This window comes from Acinonyx jubatus, chromosome B2 (genome assembly GCF_027475565.1).
Source record: "Acinonyx jubatus isolate Ajub_Pintada_27869175 chromosome B2, VMU_Ajub_asm_v1.0, whole genome shotgun sequence".
NCBI lineage: Eukaryota > Metazoa > Chordata > Mammalia > Carnivora > Felidae > Acinonyx > Acinonyx jubatus.
The window spans coordinates 26,264,418-26,279,907 of NC_069385.1; the positions used below are offsets into that span (position 1 = coordinate 26,264,418).

The window sequence follows — 15,490 nt, forward strand, 5'->3', positions numbered from 1 at the left end:
GGGGACATGGCAGTGGATAAGGAGAACTGGACACGGACAGAAGTTACGTTTTCAGTACAAAACCAACAGTCGGTGCTCTATACTGACGATGGCGGCAGTGAGGAAAGGGAAGAGTCAAGGATGACTCCTGAGTTTTGGAGTTTAAGAAACTGAGTGGTGGCTTTTAATGACATCTCATTAACCCCAAACCTTCTGAGCCAACTGTAGGGCCCATCTCCAGAGGAGAGAATTGAGGCTCAAAGAAGATATACCACTTGTTTAAGGTCACACACTGCTAAGTGACGGATATGTGTTGGTCACACTGCCCAACACATCACATCTCCAATGTGTCTGTCTCCAAAGCCCAAGCTCTGTGATAATACATCACACTCAGACATGTGTTTCAGAGGCATGAGTCGAAGTGTGCGTCTGCTGCTGGGAAAAGGGATTTAAAATGCAATCAATGGGCTAATCATGCAAATTTGGCCATTTAGTAATTGATCACAAACTTTGCAATTACCGAAAATCAGACTAGAAGAGCAATTTAATAATAACTATGGTTATCACACATGGCAGCAAAAGGGCGAATTTTGGAGAACATAACCTGGTGGACGTTGGATAATCTCAAAGCAGAAGCCCATGCACTCTTAACAAAAGATTAAGTTGTTAAATCCATCTACAACCCACCTCTCAAAATAAGAAAGCATTTAATTATTATTCAGAATTCAAGAAAACAGATACCCCACTATTGGCATAATTGCCCTGTCAGGCAAAATATGCTTCCTATAGGATATCATTACATTTGGCACATAACACATGAGACATGACAGAGGAATAACTAGGCAGAGATTCATTTGAAAGAGAGTAGGGGTCGTTTTGAGGTGACCCAGCCTTAGCAAGAAGTTAACATACTCCCCTGTTTTTCTACCCTGGTTTAGCAAAACAGGAGATTTAAGTAAAAAAAAAAAGAAAAAGAAAAAAAATTAGCCCCCTCAGTTCTTCAAAGATGGCCACCTACCCAGATTCCAGCTATGATGCTTCTTTTTGCAAGTAATGAAATAGCAAATTGGAGCTGGAGGGTTCCTTCATCCCAAGCAGAACAGGCAGCCATCTTCCTCTCTCGGCCAGGGAACCACCCACCACAACTGGGCTCCTGAGCCTGCTTAGTGAAGAACGTGCCACATGCTCAGATGGCCAGAGGGGACCCTACAGGTCTTGTACTCCACAGCTGCCTCAGACCTCCATGGGGTGGGTCTTGGCGCTTCTATAACAATGAACTTTCACTGTTCTCTGGGAGGCATGGAGGAAGAGATACAACCCATTTTCACAAATGGAGGCACTGAGCCATGAGAAAAAGATAAACTTGGATAAGAAAAGAGATGCCTCCAAGTTTTTTTATGTAATGATTTTATCATTTTTTGTTCTGATCACCAAAAAACTGGGCATTTTTTTAAATAGGCACAAAGAAAAAATATATAAGTCAGTCCATCTTCAAAACCACTAGAAACTTTTTTTTTTTAATGTTTATTCATTTTTGAGAGAAAGAGAGAGACAGAGCACAAGCAGGGAGGGCAGAGAGAGAAGGAGACACAGAAACCGAAGCAGCCTCCAGGCTCTGAGCTGTCAGCACAGAGCCCAACATGGGGCTTGAATTCACAAACCATGAGATCATGACCTGAGCCAAAGTTGGATGCTTAACTGACTGAGCCACCCAGGCGCCCCTAGAGTAGAAACTTCTTAAACTGATGGCCACCTACTTGACTAATCAGATTAACTCATGATGTCCACCATTCTGTCTGTAAACACACTAACAGATCCCTCAGTATGTTGAATCCTGTGACTGGACAGCTACTCCAGTGTCTACACATGGGTTCCCAAGTTAAGGAAGACGGCGCTGACCACAAACCAGCTCTTTGCACCCAAACCTTTTCTTTCTTGATTTTGTGTTATGAAAACCAACAGAATGATGTAGAAACTGATGAAATGTAAGTGTGAGAAGAAAGAACTGTTTCTATGAAAATGATGCTTAATGCTTTGAAATGCCAAATAGCACAAAACAATTGTCAAGTTAGATGGGAGTAGCTATAAAGGACTTGGAGAAAGTGGTAAAACTCTAGAGAATTATCCAATCAAGCTTCTTCACAAATAATCTTAAGTCTTTAGGTTTTAGTACTATTGTTTAAAAAACTAATGTATATACAACAACAAAAAGCTTCTCTGAATGCCAGTCAGAAGACCCATACCCAAGGGTGGCTCAGTTGGTTAAACATCCGACTCTTGATTTTGACTCAGGTAGGATCTCACAGTTCATGAGATTGAGCCCCGCATCAGGCTCTGTGCTCATGACACAGAGCCTAAGATTCTCTCCCTCCCTGCCCCTTCCCTCCTCACACACTCTCTCTTGCTCTCTCTCACAAAATAAATAAATAAATAAATAAATAAATAAATAAATAAATAAATAACTTACTTACTTACTTAAAAAGAAAGAAGACCCATACCCAAAACAAAGACCATAGCTTTATATAAAAATCAATAAGTAAACATATATCTTAAGTTCAAATAACATGTTTTACATATGTGTATGTCATATTTATGTCTAGAACAACATTTTCAATTTAATCTGTCAGCTTCCAGTTCTGATTATCTTTGATATGAGAGCCTTGGTTGTATTTGAAAGGCTGCCTCGTGGAAGAGGAATGAGACTTCTTTTGTAAATCTTATACAAGATTTGGAATAATAGGTCAAGTTTGTAACTCAGTGTTTCTCAAAATATAATCCATGGACCACCAAATCCCAAACCATCTTGTTTATTTGCTCTAACTACAGACTTGAATCACACCTATCCTTCCTAACTTACATTCTTTGAGAGGGATCTGCATTTTAGCATGCTCCTTAGGAGACGCTGGTGCATGCTATGGTGGAGAACTGTGGTCTAGGAGAATAACCTTGAGTTCAACATAAAGCAACAGTTGCTCACAATAATGATCTGGCAGGGGGAGGGGGGGTTCTGGAAATGTTCAAGCAGGGACTGAATGATGACTAAACAGGATTGCTAGACTTTTCCAGAATTTGGTGGGAGGTTACATTTTGTGTGATTTATGCTTGAGTTGAAGATTATTTTTCTCTTTTATCCCTAAGAACCACAAATCTTTAGTTGAGAATCCAACTTTTTAGACGCTGTTTTCTTAGCTTTCTTAGATACTTTGCCAAGCTCCCAAAAAACTACTTAAGAGGGTTAATTAGCAAGTTATTCCATTTCATCCACAAATTATAACCAAATGGTAACGTAAAGAGCAATCTGACAATCTTTCCACGTGTTCTCTCTTCTCACAGTTGCTGAACCAGGCAGCAGAGTGGAAACTTCAAGCCAAAGTGCTGAAGGAACAAGAGACAGTCCTGCAGGCTCAGGTGAAATGGGGGGTTGCGGGGGGACAACCATGCATGGGGTGTGCTCTCCTTGTTGCCACATTAACAGGCTATGAACCAAAGGTACTCTCCGCCAGGCCTTAACATGTGGCGGGGGCGAGGGGAGCAGGAGTTAGAAATGAAGAATAACTTCATATTTATTATTTTAAAGTAAAAATAAAAGCACCACATTACACCTGAGAAAAATAAATGGTCCGCAACAACAACATCGAATCAAAAGGTTTGCTGACATACGAATGAGGGCACCCGACGGGCAATCGGAATGAGTTGGTGTCCTGGTTCCTGCCTATCTGTTCATAATACGTCATCTCTCTCTCTCTCTCTCCTCCCCGTGATCCTATTAAAGTAAGAATAAAATGTGAACGGATCACATGCGCCATCTAGAACTCTCAATACTGAAAGTATCCTTACCTATTTGATATTATTTATAATCAAAAGAAATGAGGAAGATAAAGTCAGCACCAAAGTTCTTGTGCTATAGGAGGTTGGCCTTGTCAGTGATAAATGACTAGGGATGATGGACAAGTAGGGAACAGTTTTGATCTGGCTTTGTGATGTCATGTGTGTGTTTTGATTAGACTACAAGAATTCATATTTCAGACTCAAAGATAAAAAGCCTCGTGCAACAGATGACTCTATCCATCCCTCCCTTGCCCTTGGGGCTCTGCCCCTTCTGGCAAAAGTTGCCTGTCGGGTTCTGGGTTAGGCATCCTAGGTCTGAGCCAGAGAGAGACACTAGCGCCCCTGCTGGGAGAAATGAGCCAATGCTAAAGACACTGTAAAGTCACGTAGAGCAAATTCACAGAAAGTGACGAAACCAGAAGCCTGGCGAGCTGGGCAGCTGTTAATTTAAGATTTGGATAATTCACTTGTAAATGTTTATGTGCTGACTGCTATACACTTGTCCACTGTAAAAACAAAAACAAAAACAAAAACTTTGTTCATTATACGAATGAACAAGTTCATTGAAAACTTGCTTGTATGAATACTTGTTCATTTTTTACAAAGCATATGAGAAAAGATAAGACACAAATAAATTTATTTGTGGGTAATAAAATCACAAATTATACCACTGCAGACAAAAATGCAGATCGCATTTTCATAGCTCACCTTCCTAATGCATAGTTTTTCCAGTGTGTGTCCCGAATGTATTGATAAATTGTTTTCCCTCAATAACATAAAATAACATACCAAAATCATTTGTAAATACTAATTACATAGAGATTTGAACCATGTTTCTTACTGTTAATAAAATCAGCAGGTCCAGAATTAAAAAACTAAAATCTAGAGTTACAAACTCAAGGTCATCCTTTAGGGAATCCCAGAACCATCACATCATGGTTGTGGGGTAGGCGGCAGGCAGCGGCCACTCTCTAAACAGAGGCAGGCAGGGGGAGAGGAGGTGTGACCTCACAGTCTTGAAGAGACTCCAGAGAATTGAGGCAGGGCTCCTGGCCCTATCTCTGTACTATTCTCAGCACAGAGCCTTGAGGGGTACAAGAGACAATATTTGAAGCTATTCATCGTTCATATCATCTATGACAAGCAATCTCTACTCCTCTCGATAAATGGTGATAATGAACTTGAGAAGAGTAGATTAATACCATTAGACATGGGGTTAGAGAGTCATTCATTCAGCTGGCATCAGAATCTAGGCCTTAAATGACCTGTGGAATGAAACATAAGGGTATGATCCAATGCCACACCTCAAATTTGAAAAAGCATCTACCAGGAGTTTTTAGACTTGCCAATGTTCCTCATTCGTTCCTTGATATTGACAGAGTCCAGAGACCAGGGTCAGGGTCCTGGCTCTTCTGCTCAGAATTTGTCTGACCTTGTGTAATTCATTGAAATCTCCCTAAACCTAAATTTCTTTGCCTGTAAAATAAGAATACTGTAATGCACCCATGATCCCAAGTTGGAGTTCTCTAACCTCTGGGAGGCTCATTACTTTTCAGTATTTCCAAAACATAACAGCATAACAGCAGCTACTATTTAAAATATAGTTGTTTTGGGGGGTGCCAGGGTGGCTCAGTCAGTTGAGCGCCCAACTTTTGATTTCAGCTGAGGTCATGATCCCAGAGTCGTGGGATTGAGCCCCACATCAGGCTCCACACTATGCATGGAGCCTTCTTTGGATGCTATCTCCCCCTCTGTACCTCTTCCCCACTCACACACACTCTCTAAAAATAAAAATTAAAAATGATAAAAGAAAATAAGATATAGTTGTTTTTGACATATCAGTTCTCACTCAGCAGCTATATGGCAGTTATTCACATGTTTGGTTAAGTTTATAAAAGGAAAATGAGTTAATGAATATGTAAGATATGCAGTTTGCCTTCAAGTTATGCATGCAAAGCACTTAGCCCCATACCTGGCCCATAATTAGCATAATTAATTCAACCAATATTTATGGAGCACCTACTCAGTGCTAGACAAGGTTCTAGGTGCTGGAGATAGACTAATCCATAAGAGAATCAAAAGTCCCTACCTAATTAAACACAGTGATAATACTACTAATAAAAATGCTAACAATTAGTGTATGAGCTAACATTACTATTATTTCATAGGTGAGGATCTACGTAGAGATATATGAGACAAAAGGAGTCTTTGGTTACAAAAAAGTTTATGAACCCCCGGAAAAGATGATCTCGAGACCTTGTGCAAGCTCTAGTTCCTGAATGTAGACAGCTTCCAGAGCAGAAGCAGTGTGGCCTAAGCTGGGCTAACCCCGCCTTTTCCTCCGTTGCCTTGTTTTCTGTGGCGTGTGGCCCTCTCTGCAAGGACACCCCTTTGTCTCCTGTCTTCAAGGCACTTTTCAAAACTTCAACAATGACTTCAAGAAGAATATAGTAGCCCCCAAACCCTATGTATAAAAATGTTTAAAAATTCCTCTTGAAAACTGTCGATGTTGTAGCTTTAAAACCTTTAGACCTTGAAAAACAAAATCAATCACAGATTTGATTGCAGAGCACTTGAACCCTTCCTTCAGGTTTAGAACTGCTTTAAAGGAGTGGGGTGGGAGGAGGCAAGAGGGCTCAAGTCCCCATTTCCACATTCTGAGCTAAGGAAATATCAAGGACAGATTACGTTTAACTAGATGAAGTCACCTTCAGCCATAAGACAGCAGCTTGCCAGGTTGGGGCATGATTCTCACTTAGCAAAGAGATGTCTGGCTTTCAATTATACAAACCATGGCAACGGAGTAAATGTCAGAAATGATCAATGGAATACAACTGCCACTACAAATAGAGTGTTCACTGGATCGATAAGGATGAAGATGGTGGATGTGGAAAGTCAGCAATACCAACGCAGCCACACAGCCGCAAAAACACTGCCCAAGGGGAAAGATCATTGAGTAAATTTGGTTTGGCTTTATTTAGTTTTTTCTTTTTTCTCTCTTTCTTTCTTTTTCCTTCCTTTCTTTCTTCTTTCTTTCTTTCTTTCTTTCTTTCTTTCTTTCCTTCCTTCCTTCCTTTTTTTGGTAAATTAAGGACAGCAATCACAGCCTTTAAACCGGAAGTCCTCACCTTATGTATCTAGGATGAGAGGACATTACTCTGCAACTGCTATTATAATTGGACGTGTTCCCAAATCAAATATCACAAGTTCGCTAAGACAATTCCTGGACATGCTTTTGTTTCCTGTATGCTGTGAACGTTTGTAGTTAAAATTTGGTGCCCCATTAAAAGAACGTATGAGTCGCTCACCCACATAACAGTGAAAATGTTGCAGCAACTGTTGTGGTGACTCACCCTAGAACAGTCCGTTTCTATTTCTGCCTCTGGCAGGAGTGCTGTGGATGACCTCTGGATGTCCCTTCCATGCTTCTCTGAAATACCAAAATAAGAGCAGGAATACGACACATGAAACCAAACATGCATCATGTCAGCGTGATAGTGAGAGGGAACATATACCAAACAAATATCCACAAAGTAAACAAGAAGTGTCCATTTTGAGTTAGCACAAGTAAAGGGTTTTAGAGTTGTTTACCTGAGACAAGCATAATCCACACAGGTTTTGCCACCTGCCACAAAGAGGTCAAATAGGAAGAAAGGCTGAGTATGAAAAACAGTACTTAGAAGGGGAAATGTGGAGTTACTGTTTCATGGGTAGAGACTTGCAGTTTTGCAAGATGAAAGGGTTCTGGAGATTGGTTACACGACAGTGTGGACGCAGTTAACAATACCGAACTGTACATTTAAAATAGTTGAGATGGTAACTCTTACATTACATGTATTTGCCCCAATTAAAAAGAAAGAACAACAGTGGAGAGAAGAAAAAAAAACAAAAACAAAAAACAGTCACTAGAAAAAGGCCAGAAGAAGTGGTAATGAAATGAGACACTTCCTCCTGGCCCTCTGGGTGTGTCTGCCTTCCCCCATGCCACAAGAAAACATGAGGAAAGGAAACAAAACCTGCCCGATGTATACACCCAAAAGACCATTTTTGCCCAAAGGAAGGGGAGAAGCTGGCCGAGGTGGGCACAGTTGCTCCTGCTGATACTCTCAAGGTTGTGCCAGCAAGATGGGCTGTGCACGCGCCCACTCCTGCTCTGCCTGTGTGCAGCCTGCAATGACCCGGCTGCGTGAGTGGCTTTGAGAGGACCTGCTCCAGGGACGGTAGTATCTGCCATCCTCCCGTAACTTTGCAGGAATTCCCGAGAAGTGGGGAAAAGAAAGGAGAGAAAGTAAGAAAAAGCAACTTCACAGGATATGTAACCAAGAATGCAAATGAAGGTGGAGAGGATCAGCTGGGAGTAGCTGTCCTCACCCTGGACCACTAGATTATGTGCAGTAGTATAGATAGCCAGTCCAGTAGAAGTTTATCCTCAGATTAAGGACTTGACCTACTCAAGGGCCCTGAAATCAATTCAGTGGATCCCAGCCACTACTTCAAAAAAAGTGAAACAGAACTAAACAGAATATGTCAAGAGTGCGTTGCACATAATGACTAAGGATTGTCTTATGCAGTGTGTGTGTGTGTGTGTGTGTGTGTGTGTGTGTGTAAAACCCTACTACACCTTCCTGGCCATGAACTCCCTGGTGCCCTTTTATTCAGTCTTCTTTCATCTGTGTGCCAAGGAATCATGAGAAAAAAAATGTAGGCCACCAGAGTTGCCCCCAAGCTCTGTCACATATGCATGGAACCAACATGTGATTTCAAAACGATACTCAGATGTTGTTTCACTTTTCTTTGGAAAATCTATCCTACAGAAAGGTTTTACATTATCATTCCGTTGTTCTTGTTTACTGCAGTGAAATCTCTGCTATTCTACAACATTTGAGAATGACCCTTTCTCGATCAGCAGATTTTCTGGGTTCTAGGGGTAGTCTGATTCCCATACTCTCTACCTCTCACCCCCAAGACTGGGAACTCTCCAGTCTACTGGCTTCCAGTTAGTAGTTTTTCTCTTTCAAAAAGACAGTGTCCCAGGTACCACCAGCTAGTCATTTGGTGCCCATTTGAGGAGCTGGGGTTTGCTCCAGCATTCAACATTACCAAATACTCATTCGAAAATGGAGGCTTTCCTAACATGTGTCATCCATATTAAATCTCCACTCATAGCATGCTATTCTAAAATCATTTTTTAAAGCAAGATTGAATTAGTGTATTGCTGTCTCTAGCAATCAAGTACTTAACACACTCTCCTTCCCTGTCCTGCTTTATTCCTACTTCAAATTACCTTATTCCTTGGAATAAGGATATAGAGGTAGAAAGTATTCCTGAAGTGAACCACACGCTTGCCAATGCTAACCCATACGATGTTTTATACTGTGTGCATATTAGAAAAGGCATTCCTTCCTCGAGACTCATTCTTTCCATCTGTAGAAAATTCGTATACTAAACTGATTTTGATGAACAGGGACATTTAACTGCTATTGGCTATAACACTGTCTTCTAAACATACAAAACCAAATGGACTGAAATGTAAATGGTCGGTTGCTTAGCGTGGCACAACGGGTATGATTGCAGCCACCCATGTCGGGTCCACCTTTTCTACCACTTCTTTTCATTTCTCTACATTCTCACTTCTTTCAAGACCAAGTTCAAGGTTCGCCGTCTCCACAAAAACATGGCTTACGTGGTCACCTGCCATGCTCACTTCCTTCTCTGACTGACACCATCCTGAACAGACTTGGCACTTTGTAGTATTCCCTGTCCCATCATCAAGTTGTCTTTGAGATTATCTTCCCATCACGTGTGCATGTCTCTCAGAAACAGTAGCCACATGTTCAATGCTTTGCACATAGAGTCAATGTGTATGTTCGGTGCTCAATAAAAGTGTGTTGGGAAAAGTTAGGCTGTAATGAAATGGTGATGACACATTTTCTTATTTCATTTTTTCTTTAAAGACGTACTTCAATCATACTCACTGACTTAGGTTGATGTCACAGTAAACAAAAGAACAGAACACATTGTTAACATTGTGTTGAGGATTCCTTTAAATCAACTTTCTTCTCAAATAACGAACAATGCCATGTTGTTTTGTTCTGGAAGCATGCTTAAAGCAGCTCTAAAATAGATGTACTTTTCCCCTTATTTACAGCTTACTCTCTATTCCGGAAGGTTTGAAGAGTTCCAGAACACACTGACAAAAAGCAATGAGGTGTTTGCCACTTTCAAACAGGAAATGGATAAAGTGAGTAGTACTTATCCCCCACAAAATACTGACATTTTCTATTTTGACAGGCAATTCTCCTTTGAGTTCATTTCTGTCACATTAAGATCCTTTGGTGCATTTCGTGAAGTAATGAAACATTTATACATGCAAATAAGATTTGGGCTGTGTTTTTTTATTGGTAATTATCTGGAGAATTAATCTTAGGAAGAGTCCAAAAAACACCAGGATCTATTTTCACCCTGAGAAAAAAATATTTTCCTTTTCTAGTCCATGGAGAGCTAAGAAAAAAAAGACAAAAGCTAGCAATTTAACATTATGCTGTTTATACTGAAATTTTTAAAAATCTAATTTCTAAAGATTAAAAAAACAACTTTCATACAAATGTGCAACAGAAGAAGTTTAGAGTAGAAAATACCATTTCATATAATCCTTCTTCGAAGAGAATATATGTAGTATGATATAATTGACAGAGCCTTGAATGAGAAGAAGGAAGCCTAAATTCAAATTCTGGGTGTGTTCTTCTCCTCATGTAGTACTAGACGATCCACTTAACGTCCCTGCAATTTTATTTTTCTTATCTATAAATTAACATACTATTTCCCTTGCCTAATACACAGATTGTAAAGTTCAAATACATGTTTTTTAATGTTTATTCATTTTTGACAGACAGAGAGAGACAGAGCGTGAGTGGGGGAGGGGCAGAGAGAGGCTCAAGGCTCTAAGATGTCAGCACAGAGCCCAAAGTGGGTCTCGAACTCACAAACCACGAGATCGTGACCTGAGCGGAAGTCGGACGCTTAGCCAACTAAACCACTCAGGCGCCCCATATTAATATATTTTTAAAGGGTTTTAAACTTTCTTACACTCTTTTACAAATATAAGGTGCTAAATATTATTGGACATATGTTCAAAATTTATTTAATCCAGTGTTTTCCCAAAACAAAATCAGCATCAGAGTTGTGCTTCTTAATGGGCATAGGCATTAACCTTTTTTAAGTGCAAAAAGCATCCTTTTAAAACCACTTTCTCAAAATTATATGATAAATTTCACAATTCAGTGAACATAAGTAGGTCAACACTTGTTAGAAGTTATAGCTTTCTCACTCTGGGATGGATCTATCCATTTTTAAAAACCTCTCTTCATTATAGAGTGTTAAGATTGGAATAAATATTAGAGCAAGAAAAGTATTTTTATTTATTTCAAAATTACATAGTTTTAAGATTGGAATAAATATTAGAACAGGAGTTTTAAATCTGGGGTTTATTTATAGACTTTTAAAGTTGACTCACAATTAGCAAAAACAAAAACAAAAACAAAAACAAAAACCCACCAAAAAAAACGATGTGCATATTGTATTTCTTTGAGTATGGTCCCATCAAATCCTTAAAGGGGTTGATGACTTTTAAACTAAAACTACTAAACTTGGTTAACAAATGATCAAAATTAAAAACCAGTCAAGGCTCACCTAGCTTCTCTATAAAGCCCAGGGGCTTAGCCTGGCCCCAGCCTCCTGCCTCCAAGTGTACTCAGCCTCAGGCAGCATGGCACAAAGCAGCAAGGGCCCAGGTATGGCTCATCCAGGGGAACACAACCTGATTACATTGCTGTCCTTTGCTGCATCCAAGCAGAGCAGAGATCCAACCGTCTCAGTTTCAAAAAAGATGAACTGCATTTTATCCACTTCTGTTCCCTCTACACCCAACTCCCCACTGATGACCAGCAGACACTCTTCACACATTGCATTAAATGCAATGAAATAACTCTAGTTCCACTCTTCTGCTAACTCACCTGAATATTCTTCCACCTCTCTGAGCGTCAGTTTCCTCAGTGAGAGTGGAGGTGAAAACAGAACCTTCCTTATGGGACTGTTTCAAAGATGAAATGAATGATGTGTGTAATCACATTCTGTGACTCCCACCACACTCTACAAATGTGAAGATTGAGAGGGAGCAGGAAGATGGCAGTGGAGTAGGAGGACCCTAGGCTCACCTTTCCCACAAATACAACTAGATAACTATCAAATCATCCTAAATACCGCAGAAATTGACCTGAAAACTGGTAGAATGCACTCCACAACTAAAGGGAGAGAAGAGGCCAAATCAAAGATGGTAATAAATGCAAAGCCATCGTTTGGGGGAGAAATAGATCACAGCTGCTATGGAGGAAAAGAAAGCTGTGGTCTTGGAGAAGAGTGAGTGAGAGAGAGAGAGAGAGAGAGAGAGAAGTACACAGGGAAATACACAAGGAGAACATTTCCCCAAAGCCATTGGCTTGGAAAATGAAAGGGGCTGAATTTTGGAAGTTCTTGCAACCAGCAGGTCTTAAAGCCTGGAGTTTTAAAGGTCAGTAGGCTTGGATAGGATAGACCTGGAGGGTACTATACTGCTCCTGGAGAGAAGGTATACAAAAAACCTGTGGCAGACAATGTGGAAACAACTATCTGAAGAGTGCCTGGGGAACACCGTAGGGAAATTATTCCCTCTTCTCAGAGTGTGTCTCTGAGAGGCAGCATTCATGGAGACATGTCCCTAGGAACAAAGGAGGTGGCCAACACCATTTCCCTCCCCTGCCCCTCAGCATATACACAGAGCCACCTGCAAGAAGCAGCACAGCAGGGACACTGGCTGCCTAACTTGCTTACACCAAGCCCCACACATCCCCTCCCTGCACCCCAGTGGAACTGCTCTTCTCAATCACACTTGCCTCAGTCTCAGCATGGCAGGTCCCTCCCCTCAAAGACCAGCACAAATCCCTGCCTGCACAACATCTTCTGACCAGAGAGTTCTGTAGGGCTTCAGTTCTGGTGGAGGTGGTCAGGTCTCACTTCACAAGCAGACAAGAACACACTTAGTTAAAACTGACCACATTCACACCAGGGACCAAACACTGCCCACAGCAGGTAAGGGAGAGCCTCTGCAGATGACTGGCCTGAAGGACAGAGCAACCAAAACACAACAGCGGAGCTCACATAGCACACACTGGAGACACTTCCTTGAAGCGCCAGGGTCTCAGCACTACATGACCTCTTCTTCATAAAGAAGCTCCTGCTTCTTTCAGGAGCAGGAGACCTAACTGGATTTTCTAACCCAGAGAAGAAGATAGAGACTTAGACAAAATGTGAAGACAGAGGAATTTCTCCAAAATGAAAGAACAAGATAAGGTCACAGCCAGAGATCTCAGTGAAACAGATACAAGTAACATGTCTGATGGAGAATTTAAAGCAACAATCATAAGAATACTCACTGGGCTTGAGAAAAGAATGGAAGACATCAGTGAGACCCTTACCACACAGATAAAAGAGTTTAAAAAGAATCAATCAGAGATGAAGAATGAGACAAACAAGATCTGAAACAGGCTAGATGCAGTAAAGAGCAGGCTGAGAAGACAGAAGGGAGACCTAGAAGACAAAGTAATGGATAGTAATGAAGCTGAACAAAAGACAATAGGAAGAATTATGTAACACCAGAATAGAATTCGGGAAGTCAGTGACTCCATCAAATGTAATCACACTCATATTATAGGAGTGCCAGAAGAAGAAGAGAGAAAAAAAGGGGGGGGCAGGAAATTTATTTGAAGAAATAATAGCTGAAGACCTCCTTAATCTGGGGAAGGAAACAGACATCCAGATCCAAGAGACACAGAGAATTCCCATCAAAATCAATAAAAGCATGCCAACACCAAGACATATTATAATTAAATTTGCAAAATACAGTGATAAAGAAAAAATCTTAAAAGCAGCAACACAAATGAAGTCTTCAACTTCCAAGGGAAACCGCATAGGCTAGCCGGAAAGTTCTCAATAGAAACCTGGCAAGCCAGAAGGGAGTGGAATGATATATTCAAAGTACTGAGTGGGAAAAATCTGCACCTAAAAATATTCTATCCAGCAAGGCCACCATTCAGAATAGAAGGAGAGATCAAGAGTTTCTCAGAAAAACAAAAACTAAAGGAGTTCATGACCACTAAACCAGCCCTGCAAGAAATATTAAAGAGGACCCTTCAAGTAGAAAAGAGAGACCAAAAGTGACAATGTAAAGGCAGGAAATACAGAAGCAGTAAAAATTAATATTTCTGTAATAATCAGTCAAGGATCTCACATACTAAATGGTATAAAATAAAACATATACCTAAAATGTAGACAGGAGAGGAAAAAAGAATGAGTTCAACCTTGCGTGAACACCATCTTCATATAGACTGCTATTTGCAGAAGAGGTTATGGTAACCATATATCAAAAATCACTAATAAACATGCAAAGAACAAAGAAAAAAATCCAAATATATCACTAAAGAAAATAAGCAAAACATGAAAAAGAGAAAGACAAGAAATGATCAGAGAAAATCTCCAGAAACAACCACGAAATAAGTAATAAAATGGCAATAAAAACATATCTATCAATAGTTACTTTGAATGTAAATGGACTCAATGGTCCAATCAAAAGACATAAGGAGTCATAATGGATAAAAAAAAAAAATACCCATCTATATTCTGCCTACAAGAGACTCATTTTAGACCTAAAGACACCTGCAGATTGAAAGTGAGGTAATGAAGAAACATTTATCACGCAAATGGATGTCAAAAGAAAGCCAAAGTAGCAATACTTATATCAGACAAACTAGACTTTAAAACAAAGACTATAACAAGAGACAAAGAAGGACACTTTATAATAATAAAGGGGGGCAATCCAACAAGAAGATATAAGAATTGTAAATATTTATGCACCCAACATAGAAGCACCCAGATATATAAAACAATTAATAATAAACATAAGGGAACTAATTGATAATAATGCAATAATAGTAGGGGACTTCAACATACCATTTACATCAACAGACAGATCATCTAAACAGAAAACAAACAAGGAAACAGTGGCTTTGAATGACACACTAGACCAGATGGACTTAACAGATACATTCAAAACATTCCATCCTAAAACAACAGAATACATATTCTTTTATACCACACATGGAACATTCTGAATAGATGTCACATATTTGGTCATAAAACGGGCCTCAACAAATACAAAAAGATTGAAGTCACACCATGCACCTTTTCTGACCACAATGCTATGAAACTAGATATCAATCACAAGACAAAATCTGGAAAGACCACAAATACATGAAGGTTAAACAACATGCTACTAAACAATGAATGGGTCAACCAGGAAATCAAAGAAGAAATTCAAAAATACATGGAAACAAATTAAAATAAAAATATAACAATCCAAAACCTTTTGGATACAGCAAAAATGGTCCTAAGAGGGAAGTGTATAGCAATACAGGTCTACATCAAGAAGCAAGAAAAATCTCAAATAAACAACCTAACTTTCCACCTAGAAGAACTAGAACAGCAAACAAAGCCTAACATCAGCAGAAGGAAGGAAATTATAAAGATTAGAGCAGAGAATGTAAGGGTGATCTGGCTGAGACATTTGTCACTCCATTGATCACCAGGGTTGATT

The 15,490-nt window shown here is 39.9% G+C and overlaps 1 protein-coding gene across 2 annotated transcripts in view; it reads left to right on the forward strand.

Annotated features, from left to right (window-relative positions):
* TXLNB (taxilin beta) overlaps window positions 1–15,490 on the forward strand; it is a 51,905-nt gene that overhangs the window by 27,469 nt on the left and 8,946 nt on the right. For both annotated transcript variants that reach the window (XM_027056757.2, XM_015080184.3), the window contains 2 exons: window positions 3,313–3,387; window positions 9,956–10,048. In XM_027056757.2, coding sequence (XP_026912558.2) covers window positions 3,313–3,387; window positions 9,956–10,048 — 168 coding nt within the window. The remainder of the gene's footprint in view (window positions 1–3,312; window positions 3,388–9,955; window positions 10,049–15,490) is intronic.